Raw genomic sequence first — 27566 nt, 5'->3', positions numbered from 1 at the left:
ATCACATAGAGATTTGTGTTTGAACAGCTGTACAGAATTTAGCACATGTTGGGTAGCCCAACACGGTGCTCTGTGGTTTCCCCTCCCCTGGGAGGGGCTGCTTTTGAGTTGCATCAAAATCTGAAGAATCAGAGTCAGTATGGTAAACTGAAAGTTGTTTGACTCAAACTAGTTCTCTGCTTATTATCCATAGGTTTATTTGAGCCAGTAAGAGTCTAGAGGTGTGTTAGTATTACTTTAAGTATTATAAAGTTTCTAATTCTTGAATGCAAGAGGTTTGCAAGGAAGAAAGATGCAACTATTACTGAAGGAAATAAAAGCACTCTCTCTCTAAAGGACTGCTTTGGATGAGCATAATGACTGGCTTTTCTTTCAGAGAAATCATCATGCAAGCAAAACTCAGATATGAGTAATGTGAACCCCTCTCTTTCCACACTACCCGGTGTGTTCAAATTCATAAGTTAAGAAAGCCCACTTTCCTCTTTAGGAAAATTGAAAGCTGTTGCTTTGACTCCGACTCGAAGTGATATCTGTATTCAGATGCAAGCGGATCTGGGGCCCACGTCCAGAAATATTTCTTCTCGGTGGTGAAATTTACCCTGCCTGGAACGCAGTCTTCCAAAGCTGTTCACATGAATGAAGCTGCTTTCTGGAGGGCAGAGGCGGAAGCTGCCCTCTGTGAGGGCTGAGGCAACTCAGGAAAGGAAATTGCCTGGGCCACTGTGGCTGGTGGGGTTGCCCGGGCTGCCTAGCTGCCTGCTGCTGCGGCACTGCCTTCCCTCTCCAAGATGCAGTACTTGGATCCCGAGGATCTCCTGGTCGATGAAGAGGATGTTTTTAGTGAAGGTAAACACACCTTTCTGGCAAGAGCCATTCTGGTCTGGCTTAGAATGGACACTACTGGACGTTTTATCTGGCTTGGACAAAGACTTGAGGACTTTGAATGAGCTCTGGAAAGGGGGTGGATGGGGATGTCAATCTGGGCATTGAAGACATACAAGGGAATGTGGAGAAGGGGTTGGGGGGCAAAGGGGTTAAATGGCCTCCGAATGCCTTTTACATCAGGACTAGATAAGGGTTAAGTGTAGTTTAGAAAAATAGTGCAGAATCTTCCCCTGTACTGTGCTCCTGTCTGTGCTCAACTCCTGTTTGTGCTCTGTAGTTAACACCTTCTGTTGTTTCATGCTGTTGTGGTTGCTTTGCACTTGGCAGAGTTGCAAAGGAAGCAACTGGACAAATGGACCAGTGGTTCTCCCTGGTGCCATATCGCTTTGATCTGCACTACCTGCCTCTCCCTCATTTCTCTCTCTGCCTCTGGATCTTTCTCTCTCTCATCCTTGCTCGGACTTATTTGGTACCCCCACTCTCCATTCCCTTTCCATTTTTCTTTTCTTCCTGGCCGGATGCCACAGTCTGCTGGCCCTGACACCCACTCAGCTCCCCACCAGTAGACTGTAGGCATCGACTCTAAAGTTGTGATTCTATATGGCTAATCTGAGAGTCCACAGACATTTCTTTTTTTTTTTTTAAAGATTTGTTTATTTATCCATACAAGAGCTGGGGGGCAAGCCAGAGGTGCGGGGTGTAAGAGGATTCACCAGAGACAAAACAGGCAGACTGACTGAAATACACTGCTGAGGGGAGCAACGGGTGAGACAGGAGAGGTCTGCTGCACCATGTGGGTAGCTCCCTGGCCCAGAATTGAACTTGTGCTGTGGTGGCTGCAGATAGCTTCATAGTGCTGTGCTTAATCTCTTGAGCCACCAGGGAGGCCCCTCCACAGACATTTCACTAAAATGCTGCCTATTACATGGGTCACAGGAAATAGCTTCTCTATTGAATAGAATTTGAAACTGTTTAAATGATGGAATCTCATCTATTCCATTGTTTTCCACAAAAAAATCTAGTAATTTGTTAAAAACTCTGAGGAGTAATTTTTAAAAGAAAAATGGATAACTTTTGTTGTAATTATTCAAGTAATACAGGGTCTTTGAAAAAAATTAAAGCTTACAACACAATAAAGAATCCCTTGTAACCTGATCATCTGAGGTGTAAGCACCGTTAACATTTTGCGGTCTGTCTAGTTTTTTTTGGTTCTAGTATCAAAATGATTAAAATCGGGCCTCCCTGGTGGCACAGGTGTTAAAGTCTCAGCACTATCAAGCTATCACCAGCTACTGCAGCATGAGTTCAATCCCCGGCCAGGGAGCTAACCCAATTGGTGCAGCAGACCTCTCCTGTCTGGCCCGCTGCTCCCCTCAGCAGTGTATTTCAGTCAGTCTGCCTGTTCTGCTCCCCACTCTGTCTCTGGTGAATCCTCTCACCACCCCCCTACTCCCCTCCTCTGCACCTCTGGCCTACATCCCAGCTCTCATATGCATAAATAAATAAAAATAAAGTGAGAGAAAGTGCAAAGATGGCTCATCTTTTTTAAAAAAAATGCTTAAAATCATGATGTGGGTTTTTATTATAATTTAAATCAACTTGAAGAATATTTACTGGTGCTTCGTTGCAATTGAGCAAATTCTCAATCTGTCATTTTACTTTGATAACCCCTATTACATGATATTTGCTTGAAACTCCAGTTTCTCACTTTGCACTTGTCCTTCAAGATACTGGTTTTTGTTTTGTTTTGTTTTATTCTGGTTAGATCTACTTATATAGTCACTCCCATCGGCACTGAAAAAATGTCACAACCAGAAAGATAAGCCTAGGTTGAGCAATTTGGTAATTATTCATCCAGCCTTCAGAAAACCCAGGTCACATATCTTTCCAAAGGGATTTTTCGCTTTCAGGCTGAGTCTGGTGCTAAACAGCACCATCTGTAGACCGGTGTGCCCACTGCACAGTGGATTTTGTGGCCCCACCCTAAAGGGAAGGGTTAAGATCTCACTCAACAAAGCATCACTCAGTGAGCTGTAGGATCACTCTGTTGAGCATCCACGACAACCAGGTGGACTATTTATTTCAACAAGCATGGTAAAGAGTCGTGCTGCGAGTCAGACAAGAATCACATTCAAATTCTCATTTGGCCTCCTCCTTCCTATGTGATTTAGTTTAGTTCTTGCTGAACTAAACTTTGGTTTCCTTAGTGGTGCAATGTGACACTAATACCTCAATGGGTAGTACAGATTTTTTTCATTACAGATTCCTAATATCTGCACTGTACTTCGTGTGTGATATCCTAAGTACTTTCCAGACTGATTAGAGACTTTTAAGTCCAACATCCAGTGCATTTTTAGTCCATTTCCAGAGTTGTGGCTCATGTCAGTCAATGTGTGTGAAAATTTGTGTAACTGGTGCCTCATTTTAAGCAACTTTTGTGTACAGTAATAGAGTTCAGCTCTGAATTTACACTGCCAGGGCTTTGTGACCTAATTCGTTCTGGAATTTGAGCAGATTACTCAATCTCTCTGTGCCTCAGTTTACTCACTTATAAAATAGACTTTATAGAGTGGCATGCAGATTAAATTTCATTACAGAATAAGTGCTTAGAATAATACCAAAAATATGGTAAACACTCAATAAACACTAATTCCTACTATGTATTCACAAAAATGGGTTTCTAGAGTAGGTGAGAGTGTGACTAGAATTAAATGAAGAGCTTTTTTCCACATATCTGCTTAACCTAGTATATTCAAAATAGGGTTCACTTATAGAACTTCAGTTTATGAGCAACATTTCAGAGGTGTGATATTATGCAACAGTGCTGGACAAGGTGTTAGGAGATAGGTTATAAACCTGAATCTGCTGTGGAGTCTTGGGCAAGTCATTTAACCTGTGATCTTCATTGTTCATCTAGACAGTTGATTACACATTCTCTAAAACCTTACCTTCAAAGCACTCACTTTTTAGTCTTAATCTTTTCTGCATAATGGTACATGTAGAAGAATCTATACTATGTTTACTTTTGGTTTCATCCATGCTTTTAGCTCGCTTAGCATGCCTAGGAAAGCAGAAAGCCTTGGTACAAGGAGTTTTCTCTACCATAAAGAAAGAAAAAAATTCCCAGTATCTTGTTTCTAAGGCAACCACATTTCCTTGTAATAGGCACATTTTACTTTATTTCATTTATTTTTTATTATATTTTTATTTTATGTATTTTTACATCATTCTTCATTTTTGTACAATGTATGCTTTCTCATCTTGATATAGTTCCCATGAAATTTCCACCACCAATTCACCAGGGTACCATCACCATAGTCCCTCATGTTCTTCCCTCCCCTGTTTTGATCCTACTCCCTTCTCTCCCCCTTGCAGAATGTCTCTGATTTATAGTTGCTTGTTGATTTTGATTTTCACTTTATTATAATTATTTTCCCCCCAATCCCTTATTTGGATCCTCTACATTCCTCCTATAAGTGAAACCATCAGGTATTTTTCTTTTTCTTCCTGGCTTATTTCACTGAGCACGATCCCTCCCATCTCTATCACTGTTGCTGCAAATGGCATGTGTTTACCTTTTTTTGATTGCTGAGTAATATTCCATTATGTATCTATACCACACCTTCTTGATTCAGTCATCTGTTTTTGGACATTTGTTTCCAGTGCCCAAAATTGTTGTTTCCATAGCTTACCTATTGTAAATTGTGCTGCAATAAACATAGGGGTGCAGGTGTCCTTTTGAATTAACGTTTTTGTGTCCTTTGGGTAGATAGAGATCTAGGAGTGGAATTGCTGGGTCCATTATTAGCAGTTTGAGGAATCTCCACACAGCTTTCCATAGTGGTTGGACCAGTTTGCACTCCCACCAACAGTGCAGGAGAGTTCCTTTTTCTCCACACCCTCGCCAACATTTGTTGTTGCTAGTTTTTTTAATATGTGCCATTCTCACTGGTGTGAGATGGTATCTCATGGTAGTTTTGACTTGCATTTCCCTGATGACAAATGATGTTGAACATTTTTTCATATGCCTGTTGGCCATTTGCATTTCCTCTTTGGAAAAGTGTCTTTTTAGCTCTTCTGCCCATGTTAGCTCTTCTGGATTGTTTAATTTGTTTTGGTTGAGTTTCACTCTTTGTAGATTTTTGTGATCAGTCCTTTATCATTAGTGTTGTGTGTGAAAATTTTCTCCCAATCAGTGGGGTGTCTCTTTGTTTTGGTTACTGTCTCTTTTGCTGTACAGAAGCTCTTTAATTTGATGTCCCATCTGTTTATCCTTTCCTTCACTATCTTTGCTTTGGGTGATGTGTCTTTAAAGATGTTATTGAGGTGTATGTCATGTAGTATCACCTATATTTTCTTCTATATATTTTATGGTTTCAGGTCTTATGTCTAGTTCTTTAATCCATTTTGAGTTGGTTTTTGTGCATGGTGTGAGGGACTGGTCTAGCTTCATTTTTTTGCATGTAGCGACCCCATATTCCCAGCACCATTTATTGAACTAACTGTCCTTGTTCCATTGCATATTCTTTGCTCCTTTGTCAAAAATTAGTTGTCCATAAATCTGTGGATTTATTTCTGGGTTTTCCATTTGATTCGTAATGGATGCATTTTAAAAGACCCTTATCCCCTAAAGGAAAACAAATTTAGAATTTAGGCTCATTTGGTTGAAAGTATAATATAAACCCTGTCAGATTTATGGACCACATAAAGATCTGAAAAGAAAAAAAGTGAGTCATGTTCACAATATATATTTTAACTGCCTTTCTGAGACCCTGCTTACTTCAGCTATTAATTTCTGAAGTGCACAGATTTGGGAGACATTGGCGTGTAACTTTGCTCTTGTTCTAGGGGACAGTTGTGTACGGTTAGTGAGATAATCAGTCACCCACTGAGTCACCTGAAATCCTGATATATTTATTGCCCTCCTTCCCCCTACCTCCTCTCTCTCTCTCTCTCTCTCTCTCTCTCTTTCTCTCTTTCTCACACACACACACACACAGAGCACCCCAAGTTTGCTTTCAACATCATCATGCCATTTAGGAAATATTTACTATCAGGTAGATTCTATTCTTCCTTGGAGGAATGATTGATTTGATTATCAAGGTACTGAACAACCAGTAATTGGAATTCAAGGCTTCTTTCCATTTGTTGCAAACTTATCAAATTAAAAGACTTTCATCTATTTTGTCATTGTGCCTCCTTGACAACCAGTCTGGTATATGTCAGTAGAAATGGCTGGCTGATAATAATGACGATATAACTATAACAATTGTGTAACTATAGAAATTATGGTGATAATGATATGGTAATGATAATAATAGAAAAAAGGAAAAAGTGTCACATAGTGGACTGGACCAACTTTCAAGAATAAAACAGAATTTGTAGGGAGGAAACAGTTCCCCAGGTGATAGTTGGTAGTTTGGTAGCCCAAATTACTCTCTGGTACAAGGTAAAGCTACAATTGTTTTTTTTTCTTTGAGCCAGAAACCCTTGCTGCCTCTAAGTTCAGTACTGCTGGGTTATCTGTTGTCAAGTACAATGATTAAATAAAACACCACAAGATCACAGTTACATATGCAAAGTATTTCTTTTTTTAAAAAATGATTTATTTTTTTATGCATGTAAGAACTGGCCAGAGGTGCGGGGGGTGGTGACAGGATTCACCAGAGACAGAGTGGGGAACAGAACAGGCAGACTGACTGAAATACACTGCTGAGGGGAGCAGCGGGAGAGACAGGAGAGGTCTGCTGTACCATGTGGGTCACCTCCCTGGCCATGGATCCAACTAGTGCTGCAGTGGTTGCGGATAGCTTCATAGCGCTGCGACTTAACCCTTTGTGCCACCAAGGAAGCACTGCAAAGTATTTCTCAGGCTTGCATATTCCCTGGGCATATACATACCTTTTAAGATCTCACTTCTAGAAGGATCACAGGAAATGACAAAGTTTTGCCAGACCTCTGAATGTTCTTCAGAGCCGGTACATTGCAGTATAACATGAGACTACTTCTGTCTTGATTACTGTGTCTAGAAGAGGTGTTTCAATCTCCCCAAAGCAGAATTGTCAGATGGAGAAGAAATGACAAAAGGAAGTCCACTCAGCCATAGAGATCAGCAGATGGTTGGGGAAAAAAGCTGCTTGCTTTGAACCAAACCTGTCACCTTTCCCCAAGCCAAGTAAGTTAGCACTTAAGGGAACTTCAGCTCAGAGAGAACAAAAGAACTATCAAATATTTTTCTGAAAAAGAAGATAGAATAGATGGCCACATTCTGCCTTCTGTCTAGAATGTTTATGAAGCCAAGGTAGACTTTAAAAAAAAAAAAAACAGGTAAATAATTCTGCAATATGTTGTAATCTGGCATGTTTTAATGTTTTAATGTGCTTAGTGGATTACATTTGCCCTTCCCAAAATTAAATGAGAGAAGGAAGAAGGGATTGACACTGTGTAAAACCACTAAATCCTGAAATTTCACACTAAGTCACATTGTGGAAAAGGTATATAGAAAAAGAATGTAAAGGGATACGTGCCTTGACTAGAGCTAGAACTCTTATTTGATAATGTTGTATCCTATATAATATAACATAATTGTTATTTAACTAGGTTGTGCTTTTTCCAAAAAAAATATATATTGGGTTCTCAAGTAATGGGATTGCGGAGGGAACAGGAAGAGGCTGTTGAAAAGAGCTGGTCACCCTTTGCCTTTGTGATGTGCCAAGACTTCTTGGATCAGTTTCCACCCCTGGATTCCTAGATAAATGCTTTGGTTGGAAAGCATTTTCCCTACACTGTTTGCCACAGGGTCTGGAGCAGACACAGACCTCCCCACAGTAATTCATGCCTGTGTGACCTAGGTCTTGGATTACTGCAAAACATTCCCTTCCCATAGATGTCTAGGAAGCTGTCTTTGGCTGGTGCCAGAGAGATGGTGTCATTTCAGGGACAGAAACTAAAATAGCACATTGCGTTAAAGCTATGCAGGCTGTCTTAGCCATCAGTCCGCCCCCCTGATTTACAGCCTCCAGTAACCTTCGAGTGACCTATTTAGATCAGGCCAAAGCCAGAATGGGTCCAATATTACAGACAAAGCATTTTAAGTGCTTATTTGAGATCTTTATGAGAGCCAGCACAGTCTTTTTAGGAATAGCTGGAGACATTCTTGAGTATGTCTTCTACCGGACTTGGGTTGAAAATTAACAAAATTAGCATATCTATTCTAGGAAGGTCAGAAAGAAAAAATACTTTTTAGAAATGTGCAGTTGTTAGGACGTAAACAGTGGTACAGACTGGGAGTATTGTCTTTCTTTCTTGGTGAAAGTCACTTCAATTGCGCAAGTCAATGTATTTGTTAAAGAGATGTGATTTATCAGGTTAACACTGTCTGACGTGTTTTCTGCTCAGCAAATGTCAATTTATGCAACTTCTTGTTTATTTTTAGATGACTGGATGTTGCCTATTGGTTGTCTGCCAAACTGCTGTGATGTTTATTTAGCAAAGGTGTTTATAACTCAGTAGATTTCAGAAGAGTTTAAGAAGGAAAGTTGCTAGTGAATCAAATTGAAGTGGCTATTTCAAGCACAAAAAAAAAAAAGAGTTGAGTTTCAGGGGGAGGGAAAAATAATATTAACTGGTCCTAGCATGTGAGAATGGAGAGAAGAAAATGGAACCCAAAATGCAGGTGCTGGTGCAAAATCAAATATTCATGTTGTTCTTCAACATTCACCATGTTCATGGCTGTATCGGTGGCTGGTTCCTGGGGACCAGGAAATGTGAGGGTTCCTATTGACAAGGAGGGTAATGATTCCATAGCGAGTATCTCATTGCTCATTGATGATTACTCTTTAAAAAAAAGATGAAGAAGAAGAACAATCAACCTGATCACTTTTCTATATTTTTAAGACATAGATGTTGACCTCTCTTGGCATAGCAATCAAAAGGCAAGCATAAACTGTGGGGGTAGGAGAGAGGAGGAAATAAAAGAAGGATGAGAAGGCCAGAGGGAGAGAAGTAAGAAGGGAAGAAGAGAAATCAGATTGTAATGTTAGGAATGTAAATCAAGAGACGAAATGCTTGTCGCTTTTGATCCAGTAATCTTACTTCTAGGAATCTCTCCTAAGGAAATAATCATAAATATTAACAAAGCTTTGAAGTCACCTTAATATCCAATATTAAGGCAATAGTAATATTTGCAGTGCAGTTGCTGACAATTATAAAGAATTTATAATGACATGGGAACACGTTTATAAAATTCAAAAGGACACACAACTGTGAACACATTATATTTTAAGCTATGAAAATAATATGGATAATGAAGAACCTCAAAGGCAAAAAAAAAAAAATAAAAAGAAGGCAGGCATAATGGCTAGTTTCAGTCCAGAAGGCAAATTAATAATTTATATTGTCATTATTCTTTTGCATGTGGACGTTCCATATCTTAGGCTTGTTGGTGCCTCAACCTGTTAAATGCTTTAGACAAGCCCCCGGGGCGGCGGGGTATAGCTCAGTGGTAGAGCATTTGACTGCAGAAGCCCCTTAAAGATCAACGAATGATACAAAGAGAAAATTTTGGACCTTAATAAATGTGAGCAAAATGAATTTTTGGAAGGGTGAGTGGTCTCTCTTTGCATTTGAGGGGAAGGGAAAACTCTGTGTCAAGCTTTTTTTTATTAATAGAAAACCAAGTAAACAAAAGAAAAGATCCTGAGGGTATTTCATTCTCTGCTGTCGTGTAAGTTTTAACCCTAGGAAATAATCATTTCTAAATAAAACAAAGAGAAGAAGGAACAAGTAACTGCCTTCTAGAAAGCATGATGTTATGTTGCCATGTCTTCTCTATGAATTTTTCCCTCTTTAGTCTTTGGATAACTGGGAGCTCAAAGTGTAAATACTATACCATGTACCTCAAACAGCAACAGAGGAAGACTAGCCGGTCCCTTCTTCCTCTCTCCTTTATTCTAAACAGGCCATTCAGGATAAGAAGTAATGAATTAAGCAACAGGAAGAAAATAACCTTTAAGATCACAAAGTAAGTCAGCTGACTGAGCAATTGAATATACATATTTTTCTCTATAAATTGACAGAAATCTCTAAGAGGGAATATACATGAAAACTTGTCCTGTGGTGGGATTTTTCTCCCTATTTAGAACAGCACAATGAACAGATCAGATGGAATTTGAAGGAAACTATGTCCAGGAATCCAATAAGCCTGTATGATTTGTGGAAGGCACACTTAACCACTTTCAGATAAATTACAGAGCTAAAATATCAGGGAAACCAAACTCTTCTCCATCAACTACTGGTTTATTTTTTTAAAAGTTTTATTTATTTATACAAGAACTGAGGTACAGTCAGAGGCACGGGAGGGTGAGAGAATTCACCAGAGTTAGAGCGGGGAGCAGAACAGGCAGATGGACCAAACATACTCCTGAAGGGAGCAGCGGGCGAGACAGGACAGGTCTGCTGCACCATGTGGGTAGCTCCAGGGCAGGCTGGGAATCGAACCCACGCTGCAGAGGCTGCAGACAGCTTCACAGTGTAGTGTTCAACCCACTGTGCCACCGGGGAGGCCCTCAACTTCTGGTTTATATGCTGAGGGGAACCAAGGATGTCAGACTCCTATCGATCTCCATTGTCAGTGAAAAATAAATAAAAATGTAAATCTTAATATAAAGCATGATAAGAAGCTTTTCCAGAAAACATTGCTATTTTCAGCCATCTACAGTCCCAACCTGTAAAGAAGTGTATGCTTATTCTGCAAACACCTCCCAGCGTGAGCCAGACCCCTTTTCCAGTTGTATTACTATACTAACTACTTTGTATACTAAGTGCAAAAAAGCTGGAGTCACACTGTTTTTAAATCTCTGATTTTTACTTATTCTGCCTTCTAAACTGAGACAAAGTAGCCTAAGAGAATGAGCAAACTATTTAAATCCAAACACCTAGTTCAACTGACTAGTGATTTCACTTCAGGCAAGTTATCTGAAGCTCTTCTGAAGCTACAATTTCCTTCCTCTACATGAAAATAATGATAATTGTGGTGGTGATGATGATGATGGTGGTGGTGGTGAAAATGATGATGAAGATTGTGGGGATGGTGACTGTAGTGAAGAAAATGGTGGTGAGCACCTCAAAAAATTGCTATGAAATTTAAGGAGATAATGTATGAGATCATAGAAAACCATTAAGGGTTTATTTTATAAATGCCAGTTATAATTTAACTGTGATTTCCTCAGCTGAGCCAGCATCCCAAGTCTATACTATTCCCCTCTTCTACTTCTGGCTTTTGATTAACAAAGACACAAGCTTATTAGAGCAGAGCAATTGAGGCCACTCACTTCAAAATACTTTCCTGGAAATATAAAGGTGTGTGTGGCTTGAGCATTAACAAGCCTGCCTGCTATCTGATCTCCATATGTGACAAGGCAGTTCCCATAATTACCCCATTGCTTGGCACAGAATATGTGTGATTTCCTCCCCATTTTTGATTGCCTCAACCAGTCTGATCTCCCTCTGAAAACTCTTTGAGTATCAAAGAGCACTATATATGGCATGGCGGAGTTTCTCGTGGCAAGATCCCCTAGCATTGGTCAGGAATTCTGCAAGGGAAGAGTCAGATCTTTACCAGTATCTTGAACAGTATACAGGTTCTCTTTCTTGGGTAAATATTTACTTGTGGCAAGCACACCACAATTATTGCCTCCCACATCACCACTTTACAGAGTTGTTTTTTTTTTAATATACATTTTTTACATCATTTTTCATTTTTGCACCATGTATGCATTTTCATCCTGGTTATAGTCCCCACATAATTCCCATCCATCAACATGCTAAAGATGATCCAGCAATTCCATATGATCCAGCAATTCCACTCCTAGGTATTTACCCAAAGGACACAGAAACATTAATTCCAAAGGGCACCTGCACCCCTATGTTTATAGCAGCACTATTTACAATAGCTAAGCTATGGAAACAACCCAAATGCCCAAAAATAGATGACTGGATCAAGAAGATGTGGTGCATATACACCATGGAATATTACTCAGCATTCAAAAAAGATAAACACATGCAATTTGCAGCAACATGCATGGAACTGGAAGGGATCATGTACAGAGTTCTTTTTTAAAAAAAAAAAATAATCCAAGAAAGCCTGGGCTTTCTATATTTGTTCAAAGCATTTCTAATTCAAAAATAACACCCACTGAAATTTGAATTATATGCCATAGCATTTTAGGACAATAATTGAAATTTTCAACAAAACCTCTACCATGTTTCCTCTAGTGGTATTTTTTTTTTTTTTGGTTTTTAATTCCGTTTATTTTTACTTTCTTGGCTTTGAACATATTTTTCAGTGGCACAACTAAAGGAAATCATGATAACCATGTGTATTTGTATGTAAGTAAAGTAGTATGCACACACATGGATAGAAGAACGAAAATAAGCTCGGTTGGGCTTCCTTACCCCTCCCTGGCCTGGTTCCAGCAGCCTGGGAGTACACTTTTTTTCTGTTCCTTTTCTCCTTAATAAACTTTTTCTTTCTCTAAACAAAAAAAACAAAAACAAAAAAAGCAAAAAAACAAAGACAAGCTCAGTTGCTTCATCATATTCCTGCGTGGGGTAGACAATAAGCTAATAGCATCAACCCACTGTGACAGTCTGTTAACTAAACAAATAGACTAGTTAACAAATGTCTATTGAGCATCTCTCAATTAAAGCTATGACCAGGGCACATAACTGGCCAGTTAAGTTAGACAGGACACCAACTAGAGCAGGTAGACCAGCGCTAGATCCATCAAACGCTCCCTGTACCCAGAAAGGTTGATCCCTACCCAGGTAGGTCAGAAGCATCATCTTCTGTTTGGGAAAAGCCAACACATCTTAGTACTGACAACATGAACTACAGTGCAGAAGCCATAAATTAGTCCTGTGCATCCTCCTGACACTAGGAATGTCCCAGAAAGACATGTGTTTCTGCCTTCATAACCTAGAGGGGGATACCAAGAACTGAACACAGTGAATAAGCAGCTACTGGTCCTCCTCTTGGCTTAGGCAGGAGATGCTGAGCTGTGGCCTCCTGGCCTAACCCAGCTACTGCCTATTTTTGTATGAACTATTAAGTTCTATTCAAAATAGAATTATCAGGGCCTCCCTGGTGGTACAAGGGGTTATGTCTCAGCACTATGCAGCAATCTGCAGCCACTGCACCACAAATTCAATCCCCAGCCAGGGAACTACCCACATGGCACAGCAGACCTCTCCTGTCTCACCCTCTACTCCCCTCAGCAGTGCATTTCAGTACATATGCCTCCTCTCCCCACTCTGTCTCTAGTAAATCCTCTCACCCCCACACCTCTGGCCTGTACCCCAGTTCTTGTATGCATAAATAAATAAATCTTTTTAAAAAATAGAATTACTATGTGAGCCAGCAATTCCACTTCTGAGTAGATACCCAAAAGAATAAAAATGGTTTTTACAGACGAACATTTGTAATCCATAAGATAGGCAATGCCAACCTTCAGCTCCATTTAGGCAATATGTTTTCCTACTGAAACTGTAAAAGAATATCATTCTTCTCTTTAGTAACTTGCAATATAACCCAAAAAAAATGCTCAATTATCATTATATTTTGAATTCTGTCCATTAAAAATTGGATACTTTGTTTTTTATTTTATGTAAGTAGCTACAAAATTTCCTCATTTTTATCTCTTGGCTCAATGTCTAAAATATTTGTTATCTGGCCCTTTACAGAAAAAGCCTGTGAGACCCCGAAACTGTGTTATCACCTGCCAAATCATTTTGCCTCTTAAAGTCACTAAGAATTTCTCAACCATCTCTCCCTCTAGTACTTTTCCTTGTCACTGGCAAGGTCTTATCATTGTAAAACCCCCATTTGAAAGGGGTTTTACCCCTCTTATTGTTACTTAAAGATTATTTTTAAGAGAATATATATTACACGATTACATTATTCTGTAATATCAAGAGGAAGGATGATGAAAAATTAGCCTTCCAAGAAAAAAACACACTCAGAACAGAGGGCAGAGAAGGCAACATCACAGAAGGGGACTAAGGATCTATTCTCCCGGCCCATGAAAGAATTACAAGAAAGAAGGTAGCACACGGGCGGTGTCCAGGCTCTCACTTAAACCTCTACACCATTTCAAGGGACCCCCTCCTCCTCATCTGACAATTTGGGTTTACATGTCTGCAAAATCTGAAGCCATTGGACATCATTATTCTTTTTTTTTAAAGATTTATTTATTTATGCATACAAGAACTGCGGTGTAGACCAGAGGTGCAGGGTGAGAGGATTCGCCAGAGACAGAGTGGGGAACAGAACAGGCAGATTGACTGAAATACACTGCTGAGGGGAGCAGCGGGTGAGACAAGAGAGGTCTGCTGCACCATGTGGGTTTCTCCTGGCCGGCAGGAGATGGAACTGGTAGTGCAGTGGCTTCCAATTGCTTGACAGTGCTGTCTTTAACCCCTGTGCCATCAGGGAGGCCCTGGACCTCATTATAAGGACCAACAAAGACTCTAGGTCATCATGGCTTTTACACACACATGTGCAGACGCAAACACACACACACTCCAAGTGTCCCAATCCACCAAGGAGTGATGGTGCCAGGTTTCAGGAGCATCTCCCAAAGAATTCACAATTGAGAAATGCATTACCTTTATGTTTGGAGATTACATGGGATTAACAGAATTTTGATCATCACAAAATGGTGCTGCCGCTTGCCCTCTGCCCTTCTTCTGGAAGACAGACCAGCATGTGTCCACTCTGCCTGCATGTTAATTCAAGGAAAGAAATTCTTTTCAAAGCAGGCATAGAGGAGAGAGCGAAAAGCACCACCACGCACACCCATGCACATTTAGTGGGGGCCACTCTGCTCCTGGTTGCTAAGCATTTGAGCGAACAGGAATGTTTAGCTCTGTGAGGCATCTCCGAGCAGTCATAACTTGCTGGAGGGGAAAATATCTTGCTCTTAAAAAGAGTTAGAGAGCCAGTGTGCATTGTCAGTCAGAATAGAAAATAATGCAGCTGCTATGGGAAACGGTATGGAGTTTCCTCAAAAAAATTAAAATAGCATTGCCATGTGATCCAGCCTTTCATTTCTGAGAATATATATTCAAAAAGAATCAAAAGAAACATCTCACAGAGATACTTGTATATCCATGTTCACAGCAGCATTATTCACACTAGCCAAAAGGTAGAAGCAACACAAGGATTGATGAGCACACCAAATGTGGTATCTTCACGTAATGGAATATTATTCAGTCTTAAAAAGGAAGGAAACTCTGCCACATGCTATAACATGGATGAACTTAAGGACAGTAAGCTAGGTGAAGTAAGCCAGTGACTAAAAGACAAATACTCACATGAGATATGCAGAGTGGTGGAATTCATAGAGACAGGATATAGAACGGTGGTTTCTAGAGACCGGGGCAGCAGGAAAGAGGGATGATCATTGTTTAATGGGCATAGAGTTTCAGTTTTGCAAGATAAAAGGACTTCTGGAAGGTGGTTGCATAATAATATGAACGTGCAGGTAAAAATAATCTGGATGGTCAATTTTATGTCATACGTGTTTTACCACAACTTTTATCCATATGCATATTTACCTATATCTCCTATTTAAAGAAAAAAAGCTTGGGCAGCGTTCACAAAGAGATAGGAAAGTACCTTGCAGTCCTGGAAGTCTGCATGGCAATTGCTTTGAATGGGTATAGAGTTTCAGTTTTGCAAGATAAAAGGACTGGAGCCAAGAAAACTTAAAGGTAAGGAACTGGAATTTTCATGGCAAATAGAATGGTTCCAGGAAGTTGATTCTGAGCAGGACTGGGCATACCTGGCATAAACTTAGAAAGACTCAGGAAGTGTATGCACTGGGTATGGGGATTCCTTCCACTAATTTCTGCCTACATGGGAATCCATTGTAGAATCTCTGCATAAATACTTTGAGATTTGCATTGACTGAGACTCCTCTCCATAGGGATAGCATAATTAGAAGATACAGCCCCCCTCAGGAGCTTATGAAATATTTAGGGATATAAGATTTCTTTTCTTAGTTTGTTTAAAGAGTATCAATCGATATGTCTTCCAAGCACTGGCTCAGTTCCATTTGGCCCTTGGGATCGACAGTGAGTAAAACAGATCCCCACTTTCTTTTTCTTTTTTTAAGATTTATTTATTTATGCATATATGAGCTGGGGTACAGTTCTGAGGTGGGGGTGAGAGGATTCACCAGAGACAGGGTGGGAAGAAGAATAGGCAGACCTACTGAAATATACTGCTGAGGGGAGCAGCAGGTGAGACAGGAGAGGTCTGCTGCGCCATGTGGGTCACCTCCCTGGCCGGGGATCGAACTCGTGCTGCAGCAGCTGTGGATTGCTTCATAGTGCTGTGCTTAACCCCTTGAACCACCAGGGAGGCCCTAGATCCCCACTTTCTAGTGGAAGGAGACAGGCAATAGATACAGAAATAAAAATATGATGTGTCCAATGGGGATGGGTATTAAGGAGAAAAATCAAACATCAGGTGAAAAGGCTAAGACATGGTACAGGTCTGCAGGGCTGGTCTGACCTGGACATCTGTAAGAGAATGTTCCAGAAAGAGCCTGAAAGCCAGTGTGGCTGAGGTGCCATATAAGTGAGGTAGAGAATGGTAGATGAGATAGGAGAGGTTTTTGGGGTGTCCAGTTCTAGTAAAGTCTTACTGGCCATTGTAAGGCTTTGCATTTTTACCCTGTGGAAGATGGGGAGCTGATGGTGGATGTTGAGTAAAATGATATAACCTGACTTGTCATTCAGAAGGATCATTCTGACTGGTATCTTGAAAATAAAGATGGGGTCACTACAGGCAAATGTAGGGAGGTCAGTTAGGAGCCAGTTGCAACAATTCAGAAGAGAATTGATGGGACCTGATTGAACTGTAGTAATAAAGGGGTTCCCCAAGAATGACTCCATGGTTTGGGGAAAAGCACTTGGAGGGGTGCTATGGCCTTTCCTGAGAAAGAGAAAGCTGCTGGAGGGCTTGGCTAGGGAGTGGGGAGAGTATTACCAAGATTGGGACTGCAGAGTCCAATCTGGGACAGTGACGTTTAGAGTATAGATATAAACAGTGCGTGACTTCGTGAAGTCCCACTCTAAGAGCTGGGACTAGTGGACTCTCAGGAAACATCTATTGAAATGTTGATCAGAGAGTGGCTTGATCTATAGAGTCAGTTCTAGCTTATGGGGCTAGAACTTGTATGGGCGGTGCCATCTGACAGGAGTTCAACTGTTCCCAAACACTGAAGGGCAATCAAGGACACATCAGAGGGTAAAGGCTGGATCATCTGGACAGGTTTCTAGGAGGTGAACATTTGAAGGAGAAAGCAGGACTTCCTTGGACGCACTGCTAGGATAAATATGATCATTATGGAAACGCACCTATAAATTCTCCCTTTTCACACGGCCCCTGCCTTGGGTGCTGTATTTACTAAATTCAGAGCTTGCCTTTCTGGTCCTTTTGCTCCATGCCTTCGCATATCCCTAGAATCTTGGCTGGAGAAACTTAAAGAGGTTTTTGGGCTATCCTTTTAAGAGAAGGCAGGCAAGGGGTCAATCCCATTACTAAATTCCCTTCCTTTCCCCCTCTCCCCGAGAGGATTTATCTGCCTCTCTCAGTCACACAGTCAAGAGCTAGCAGTCGGCACATTCATTTTTATTTTAACTCAAATCCCACAGCCATGTCATCAATTATTCCCCTTTACTCTACTCTTAGGAGAAATTGTTCTGGAACAATTTCTGTAAGATAGTGCCGTGCGATAATCTTTCATATCCTGAGAAACCTCTAGAAAGACATATCAGCACACCAACAACTCCCCAAAAGCTCTACCAGTCAGTCAGATATTTGTATTCCACCAGGCACTTGAGTCGAATAGTGTATCTTAGGACGACAAGAGGGCAAGTGTGCTCTGAGTGGTGAAGAGGCTGGAATGTCTGTGAATTGGGATGTGAAAAGCTAGGGCACGTGGCCTCCAGCTGTTGGACTTGAATTCCTCTTTGAATGTGGCACCCAGGGCGGAGGGCCCTTCTCAGAGAGCTCTGTGTAATTCTCTCTTCTAAAACCTGCCAGTGCCTTGTGGTTTCATCTCATGCTGACTTGGCCACCGTCTTGGGCAGAGGGAGCAGGTGTTAGCGTGAATTTTCCTCAAGCAGCCCCTTGAGGCTGGTGGAGAAAGGGTCAGAGAGGGAAGACACTGAAATAAAGCCTCCCATCCCCCAGCTCTCCTTCCAGCCAGCAGACAGCTGTTTCAGTCTCTTCTGGCTGCCGCTAATGGAAACAGCAGTGGGATCAGCTGAAAGACATTTAATAGGGGCTAGCTTGGAGAAGCCACTTTCTTTGGAGATTTGCTTCAAGCAGAGCACTTGGATGTGTTACCCTTGCTGTGAAATTTTCACCTCCAGCCGCCTGAGTGAATGACCTATTTTGAACGTGACAGCCGATTACACTTGGGTGGCGTGAATAATTTATTAGGTGCCAGCGCTACGTGATGATGTAGTGATATTCCGGCAGCCAGGCTCTGCCTGATTAATTATGGAGGGTTACAGCGCTCTGTCCCCTTGTCACAGCTCCCATAGAAGCTGCCAAGGGTGGGACCGTGTGTGAGCAGAGAAGGAAAGAGGGGAAATGCGACCAAAAAAGGCTTTGTGGGTTGTGCAAGCTGTGCATCGGGGCTCAGATTTCTGCTTTCACCTCTGCAAGGGAAGGATCTTGTATTCTATATTCTGATTTTGTCCAAAGTGTATGTTAGTAGGGGGAGGTGCAGGCGGTGAACCAGTGGCTTAGGAGGAAAGTCACTAGAGCCTGCAACTAGCAAGGAATCTAATGGCTTCCAGGGCTGACAGGGGAGGCCACATGTCTTTTAAACCTGCAGCTGATTCACAGCCCAAGAGCAGGAATTGTAGTTCTGGGGAGAGAAAGGAAAATGTGACCACAGCCCATAGAAACCTCAGGCCTGGCTTCAGCTTGTTCTGGCTGTGTTTTGAGCTACTTTGAGACTCTTCTTGGCTTTGCTTCAGTAGTCATGACAGCTCAGCTAACCTCACCAACACCTGCTCCAGATGTGACTCAGACTCCAAAATAATGCCCATGAAGATCATGAAGATGAACAAACAGCAACAAAGTTTTAAGCAATCAGACTCTGAGCCCTTCAGCCCACCTAAGAAAGGACTTTGTGAATTAGGGAAGGATTGACCTTTGAAAGGATATTTGCATAGTTGAGGGGAGCTGAGGGAGTAAGAGGGAATGAAAATAAGCAAGATTATCTGCAACCACATCTCTGACCCGAAATTGAAAGGGGAATAAAAATAATTAAAGGAATGACCTAAAGATGAATTATCTTAAAAATAGAAATGGGGCCTCCCCGGTAGTGCAGAGGTTGAGCACTGGGCTGCAAAGCTGCCCGCAGCCTCTGCAGCACTGGTTTGATCCCCGGCCTCCAGTGAGGGTCCCACATAGGGCGCAGACCTCTCCTGAGTCGCCCGTTGCTCCCCTCAGCAGTGTATTTCGTCAGTCTACCTGTTCTGTTCCCTGCTCTGGCTCTGGTGAATCCTCTCACCCTCCCGTGCTTCTGACTGTTCCCAGTGCTTGTGTAAATAAATAAATCTTAAAAAGAAAATAGGAATGGCTGGATAAAAACAGATTTATTTAAAATTCATCCATAGGCAATTATTGACGGTATCAGTCAGGGCACTATTAGGAAACTGATGGCTCACTACAATTACAATAATTTATTTACACACAGATGACCCCTAAAGAGGGACATGGAGTGTGGGGGGACACAGAGGTGACATCACGGGGATATGTGGGGGACACAAAGTGACATCACAAGGATGAGTTAAGGAATTCATGACCTCATTCTCTCCCCTTTTTCCCATCTCCTTTTGGGGCTCTCCATTGGCCAAACCCAACTATCAATAGATATACCAGGGAGGGCAGCCTTTGATGTGGTTCTTTCATGGCCCCCCCAAAGCAGAGAGAGAGGGAGGCAGAGAGAGCGAGAACAAGAAGGGGCAATGTGGGATAAAATGTAAATACAACAGAAATAAATCACCTCAGAGAACCTTACAGACAAATCACTCCTTTTTCCCTAAATCATATTGTAAACCAGTGTTGTCACAATAGAAAATTAATGTATAAATAAATGAATAAGCAAATAAATAAATTTAGTTAATTAAATGGGTGCATTTTATTTGTTTTTAAAGATTTATTTATTTATTTATACAAGCACTGGGTACAGTCAGAAGCGCGGGAGGGTGAGAGAATTCACCAGAGCCAGAGCGGGGAGCAGAGCAGGCAGAAGGACCCAAGTACACTGCTGAGGGGAGCAGCGGGCGGCAGGAGAGGTCTGCGCGCCATGTGGGACCCTCTCCTGGTAGCCGGTGATCGAACCGTCACTGCAGAGGCTGCGGGCACCTTTGCAACCCAGCGCTCAACCACTGCGCCACTGGGGAGGCCCTAAATGGGTGCATTTTAAAGCATACCCAAATTATATCCCACTAAATTGTTTTAAATAACAATTTTTTATATTTTATATTTTTATATTTTATATTTTTGTATTTACATTTTTATATAAATATATTTCTTTTTATTTATATTTATGTTATTGTTTATATTTCTTCTTACAATGGGAGAAAAGGGAGAGATTTATTATGAAGTGAAATCAATTTAGAACCTTCAAAAAAGCCTACATGTTGGGCCTCCCCAGTGGCTCAGCAGTTGAGCACTGGGCTGCGAAGCTGCCCGCAGCCTCTGCAGTGTCGGTTCAATCCCCGGCCACAGGCGAGGGTCCCACATGGCGCACAGACCTCTCCTGCTGTGCCCCCTGCTCCCCTCAGCAGTGTACTTCATCAGTCTGCCTGTTCTCTTCCCTGCTCTGGCTCTGGTGAATTCTCTCCCCCCCCCCCCACCTCCTGGCACATCTGACTGTACCCAGTGCTTGTATAAATAAATAAATAAATCTAAAAAAAAGTTATTAAAAAAAATAAATAAAGTTGCCTCCCCTTTTTTAAAAAAAAGCCTACATTTCAAGTAGCTACCATTGTGTTTACACATTTACATTTATACTGTTTCCTATAACGTCCACATTCATTTTGAATCACTTCATAATCATTTTAATATCTTTGTATAATAATATTTTGTTGAATGAAATCTATCCTGTTTGCCTTCTACCTTACAAGGTTTGTAGCTATAGGAATTTGTAGAGTGGAGTCAATATTCTGCCATATTGCTTGTCGGCCTAGGTCAGGTTTTCATTAAATGTGGTCTGTGGGCCCTGAGGTTTCTCAAGATGCTTTCATGGGCCCCCAAGCTATTCATTCATTTTGTCAAATTTTTTAAAAATTTAAAAATATTTTTTAAATGTAAGGGGTCTAATCTAGATTACATGTATAAACATATGATAATTGTTTTCAAAAGATAAAAAGTCTAGTCTAGATTATGTTATTGTGTAAATGGGACCCAATATCTGGGAACTTCTGGCTCAAATGATGTCATTTCAGAAAAATACCCCTACATGTGTCATAATAAGGTATGAGAAATGTAGCCTCAAATTTCCAGGCACAGGGGAATTATTTGCTGCTGTTCAGGCACATTTTATTTCCTACCAACTTTTGATTTTATTCAATTTTGCTCACTCTTTTCTACCCATGTAGTCACTGTATGAAAGCTGGTAATGGGGGTTGAAATGGAGTTTAGGGTTTGTGATAATTGCCTGAATACACAGGCCAAATTTCAGTAAATTGAGGACATTCATTGCAAGGACACACGAGGATACTAGCCAAGCACGTTTCTGCGCTAACAGATATATGTGACAATGGTAAGGAAATAGTAATCTGAGATGTCTGCTCCCTTGAGGGCCTTATCATTGGCACCAGACACGGGCAAAGGATAATGGGGTCTTGCTCTCAGCAGTTCAGAAAACACTGCGCAAGACCCAGCTGTCATTTGTCAGGTTGAAACACACGTCTGGAGGTGCAGCTCTGATGTCCATAATGCAGACCTGTTGTATTGTTTTTCCAAGGGAAAAGTTGGCAAAGGCTGGAAGGATGTCACCGGCTATCATTCTCATTTGGTGACACTGATTGACTATATTCTGCATTCCTTAAGAATAGAGGTTACAGTACTGTAACTGGCACTAAGCATAGTTCCCAACAGCAAGGAACATAGACATTAACAAGGAGACATATATCAAATATCTATGACAGAAGGAAGGGTCAGGACTGGGTCTATGTTCAGGGGACATGGTGCTTACAGGACTCAAGCAGAGTTGGGTGAGTGGGAGCAGGGGAGGCCTCATGATGGAGGTAATGTTTGATCAGTGCTTGACAGGCCAAGCAGGATTTTTTTTTAAGATTTATTTATTTATGAATCAAAGAACTGGGGTACAGGCCAGAGGTGTGGTGGGTGAGAGGATTCATCAGAGACAGAGTGGGCAGCAGAACAGGCAGTCTGACTGAAATACACTGCTGAGGGGAGCAGCAGGCTAGACAGAGAGGTCTGCTGCACCATGTGGGTATCTCCCTGGCCGGAGGATCGAACTTGTGCTGCAGAGGCTGCAGAAAGCTTCACAGTGCTGTGCTTAACCCCTTGTGCCACCAGGGAGGCCCAAAGCAGGATTTTTAAAGCCAAACATCAGAAAAAGTGATAGACAAAAGATAGTAGAGAATTTCCAGGCAGTGGAAATGACCTGGGAAAAAAAAGATAGAAGCAGTAATTGTCTGATGTTTGAGCCCAAAGAGAGCCTGGAAGTCCAGTTAGTTATCTGACAGGTGAGAACTCTGAGAACACCAAAGCTGAGATTTGCCCCGAGTTTTCTATTAACAGGACCAATAAAACACAGATGTCTCAATGTGAAGTCCACAACACTTTCCAAGCTGTTGCCTGGACTGTGAGCTTCGTAGGAAGAAGCAGGATGCAATACTCATATTTCAGGGGTTTGGGGTGCTGCTGGGAAGGCTTCTGGAGACACACGATGGTACCAGGAAGGCTGGGCACCTCTTTGCTCCTATTCAAGCCAGTATTTACCAAAGTATATCTGAGTCCACTGAGCCAGAATCATCCATGTGCTATTTAAGACGACTAAATTAGCATGGGACAGGTGGGTGGCTGGGGAATCTGCATTTTAAAACTCCTTTCCAGAGTGAGTCTCATGCACTTTATACAATAGACAGTTAAAAATAAAGTGAAATAGAGAAAAATTGGTCAAAGCAGCAAATGACACTTTTAAGTAGAGGAGTGCCAGTTTGAGGTGGGGAAAAGAGTAAGAATACAGCATCAGAAAAGAGAGACGGCCTCCTTGATGGCACAAGGGGTTAAGGCGCAACCTATGAAGCTATCCACAGCCACTGCAGCACGAGTTCAATCCCCGGCCAGGGAGCTACCCACATGGCACAGCAGACCTCTTGTGACTCGCCCCCTGCTCCCCTCAGCAGCACATTTCAGTCAGTCTGCCTGTCTGCTCCCCACTCTGTCTCTGGTGAATCCTCTCACCCCCACACCTCTGACCTGTACCCCAGTTCTGGTATGCATAAATAAATAAATCTTTTAAAAGAGAGAGAGAGAAAGAGAGAAACTTAAAACTGGCAACATACCATGCCACGCTTTAGCCAGGCACTTGAGAGGCCACATGCCTGTACAGGGAGGTCAGGAGGACAGGACGGTCTGCCTGTCTTCAAACCACATGGATTTTCAAACCACATGGATTTTCTCCATCGTGGTTTGGAAGAGACATTAAACCTCAGGTGTATGTGGCTACTGCTCTCTAAGACTACTCAACTACACAGCTCTCCGGGGGGCTGCAATTGTATGGGGAATATAAAAATAAAATTTATTATTTAAAAAAAATAAAATAAAATAAAATAAAAAGACTACTCAACTAGCCCAAGAGTGGAAGCCAGCACCCCAAGCCTCATGGACAGAAAGAATGTCTAGAAATGCAGATGGACAAGGGTGACGATGTCATTGAAATTCTGAGACTTTCCCATCGGAGCTTCAGCTTCATTTCCTAATGGCCACAGGTACATCTGAGTTTTGTATTAAATACTTGCATCTCTACATCAGGAAACTAAATTTGGGTTATGGCCTCTTCTGCTTTCTCCTAATGAATTGCATATTTATAGGGTTGGTGAATGGCTGAAAGAACAATCAGACCGGCTTGGCCATTCTGTTCCCTAACCAAAAAGGGCCTTTAAAAACGTCCATGATAGAAAAAAAGATAAAATTCAGTTACTGAAAGAGACCATTCTGAGTGCAACTCAAGTTCAAACACACTGTTTTATGGCACCAAAAATAATTGCAGTTCCCATAGCACCCATGGTACTTCCTCTTTCATAACACCCACTTCGCTTGTTTACGGTTGTCCTCACCACCAAGCCCTAACCACCAAGCAGCTTCCACAACTTTCATATTTCCCTCTGAGCCTCCTGCCTGGGTCTGAGTTCCTGGCACCTGAATTGAAATAACAGCTACCATTTATATTCAGGAGTGTTTTCTTTTTTCTTTTTTTTTTTTTTAAGATTTATTTATTTTATGCATACAAGAGCTGGGGTACAGACCAGAGGTGCAGGGGGTGAGAGGATTCACCAGAGACAGAGTGGAGAGCAGAACAGCCAGATCCACTGAAATACACTGCTGAGGGGAACAGTGGGCAAGCCAGGAGAGGTCTGCTGAGCCATGTGTATAGCTTCCTGGCCAAGGATCGAACTCGCACTGCAGAGGCTGCAGACAGCTTCATGGGTTGCATCTTAACCCCTTGCGCCACCAGGGAGGCCCCTCCAGGAGTGTTTTCAATTAAGACTGACACATGGGGTAGGGGGAGTGGGAAATGACTTGTTTTAAAGTGTTTCTCCTTTAGACTGAACCATTTCTTTCTACTAGTATGAAAGTGACATCAAGTTTCATACTAGCAGAGTTGGCAATACTGTCCCCAACTCCCGTGCCTGAGAAGCTCTGGGCTTTCCTGTTTCTCTGGATGAAGTTACAAGGGCTCAGCCAAGGTATCTCTGAATGCTTTGATTGTGAAGTGTTAGGGTAAGAAGAATCCCATTTAGGCAATTGTAGGGACCTAAAAAGAAGAGCAGACAGAGCAGGGACAGGGAGAAATAAACCAAGCACAAAGACTTGGGAGATCACAGCAAAGACTGTGATTTGAGGTTATTATGAAGACCTTTGGACTAAACACCAGGGGACCTCAGTTCCAGTGTGGACTCTTTATTTGGTTATATACCCCGGGGCAAAGCATTTCACTTCTCTGGGATTTGGATGAGACAATCCAATAAGAATTATGTCCTTGTGAAGACCTATGTTACCAGGTGCCTCACTCATGCAGCTTTTGGACTCTAGAAAGTGTCTGTGCTAGGATTTTATAGATTTTATTCTATAATAATGAGCCGCCAATGCAGGGTTGTATGCCAAAGAGTAACCACAGCATGATATATCTTTTAAAAGGTTACTCTTCCTGTATTAGTTATCTATTGCCACTTAACAAAGTGTCACAAATGTAACCATTTAAAATAAAACATGTTTCTTTTAATGGATCTGTGGGCATAGTTTAGCTTCAGATTTATCCTGAGGCCACAATGAAGTCATCAACCAGGACTGGGATCTCATCAGAAAGCTTGAATGAGAAAAAATACACTTTCAAGCTCACTTAATCATTGGCAGGATTCAATGTTTTGGGATGCAGGGTGTGCCTAAGTTCTTCATCATATAAGCTTTTTAAAAAAGGCAGCTTGCTTCATCAAAGCCCGCAAGGGAGTCAACAGACAAGAGAGAAGGCAAAATATTCTATGAACTAATCAACCACAATCTCATCACATAGCCTATTGGTTAGAAGTAAATCTCTAAACCAGGCCACACTCATGGAGTGTGGATTACACCAGGGGAGAAGGGATTACACCAGGGTGTGAATTATCAAGAGTCAGGAAGCCTTGAAGACCTGCTTTGAACCAGCTTAAAGTTGGGGAGAATGGGTTTCAGGGAAGGGCAGGGTGGAGGCCAGGAATACAGATAAGATATGAAGGATTTTAGGGAAGGATTTGTCTCAGAGACAAATCAGCAGGTTTTGCTAATGAATTGACTGTGGGAGGTAAAGGAAAGAATCAGCATTGGCTAGAGATTTCTGGCTTCTAGACTCTGGCTGGATATTGAGATGGTTAAATACAAGGAAGCACCAGGTCTGGTGCATACAGAAAAGAATTGAAAATGGACCTACAAATTAACCGGAATTTTTAGATGGATACTTCAAATGTCTGAGCTTAGAAGAGAATTCTGTTTGGAAATGTAAATCTGGGAATCTTTGGCATATGAACATGACTTAAAGCCATGAATGAATGGATGAATGGATGAGTGAAGCTGAAAGTAGAAGTTGAAAGTCCATCAAAGTATTTATTTGCACATCATTCCTAGAACTCCATTAGTCCTCTGAAGGGGTTACCATTAGAACTGTCTATCCTTTTACTTGCCCCAAATCTATTTTCTTTTCTTTTCTTTTTTTTAAGATTTATTTATTTATTTATACAAGCACTGGATAAAGTCAGAAGCGTGGGAGGGTGAGAGGATTCACCAGAGCCAGAGTGGGGAGCAAAACAGGCAGACTGACGAAGTACACTGCTGAGGGGAGCAGCGGGTGTGGCAGGAGAGGTCTGCGCGCCATGTGGGACCCACGCCAGCAGCCGGCAGTCAAACCGGCGCTGCAGAAGCTGTGGGCAGCTTTACAGCCCAGCGCTCAACCTCTGCGCCACCGGGGGAGACCCCAAATCTATTTTCAAGGGGAGGTTTCATCCTCTCTGGTTTTGCCTATTTGGGGGATGGAAGGCGAGGAGGCAATCATTTGACTTAGAACCCTACTTTGGCTTGTCATCTGTTTTACCATTGTCTTAAACAATATCATTCAACTCCCACACTGTTAATGTTTTCATCTCCATTTAGCTTGTAGTCTTTGATCCTCCATTTAGTGCTCTTTCTTTTACCTCCTACCTTTCCCCTGTTCTCCATAGAGACTGAGTCTATGAATGAGTGTTTCAAAAGCAATTTTCTTTATGATCATTTTAGTAGCTGCCAAGAGGCAAAGTGGTATTTGGGAGATTTGTGACGGTGCAGATCTCCCACCATCCATATCGAGTTTATTTAGCCTGGAAAGGACTGGAGAATCATCACAGAGGTAAAAGGAAGTGAGGATGGAGAATGGAGATAAAGTAACCCTGGAGACCTGGGGATCCAACAGGGATGAACTGGAAGGATTAGGACAGAAAGGATAGTCAGCCCACCATAGCCCACATTTTGCAGGTGCCCCAACACAGGTATGTGTATCTAAAGTTAATTAAATTGTGTCACCTTAGACAAGTCGTCACTTTAACTCTCTGGAATCCTGATTTCTCCATCCATGAAATGGGAGTAATAACTGGAGGCTAGAGGAAGCAAGTTGAAAAACAGTAGTGAGTAGGTTTGTAAAATTTGACTCAGGTCAAGGCAACTAGCTAGGGATTTGTATACTAACCAGAATACCCATGTTGAAGACATACAAAGAATAGTCTGCCAGGCGGACAAGACTGTTCATGTCATGTGGTCCACACATTTTCTTCTCCAAAGGGATGTTTACATGGGAAGACAATGCTGTCAGAAACTATTTTGTAACTTGGAA

General features: G+C 41.7%; 1 protein-coding gene across 1 annotated transcript in view; it reads left to right on the top strand.

Annotated features, from left to right (window-relative positions):
• Window positions 1-721: 721 nt before the first annotated feature.
• RIPOR2 (RHO family interacting cell polarization regulator 2) overlaps window positions 722-27566 on the top strand; it is a 123873-nt gene continuing 97028 nt past the window's right edge. Inside the window, exon 1 of the mRNA XM_037518943.2 lies at window positions 722-846. Coding sequence (XP_037374840.1) covers window positions 789-846 — 58 coding nt within the window. The 5' untranslated portion in view covers window positions 722-788. The remainder of the gene's footprint in view (window positions 847-27566) is intronic.

The sequence above is a fragment of the Talpa occidentalis genome, unplaced genomic scaffold, assembly GCF_014898055.3.
Source record: "Talpa occidentalis isolate TD23 unplaced genomic scaffold, MPIMG_talOcc4v2.1 talOcc4.2, whole genome shotgun sequence".
NCBI lineage: Eukaryota > Metazoa > Chordata > Mammalia > Eulipotyphla > Talpidae > Talpa > Talpa occidentalis.
Note: the sequence above shows the minus strand (reverse complement) of the source record. Positions and strands in the feature narration are given on the sequence as shown.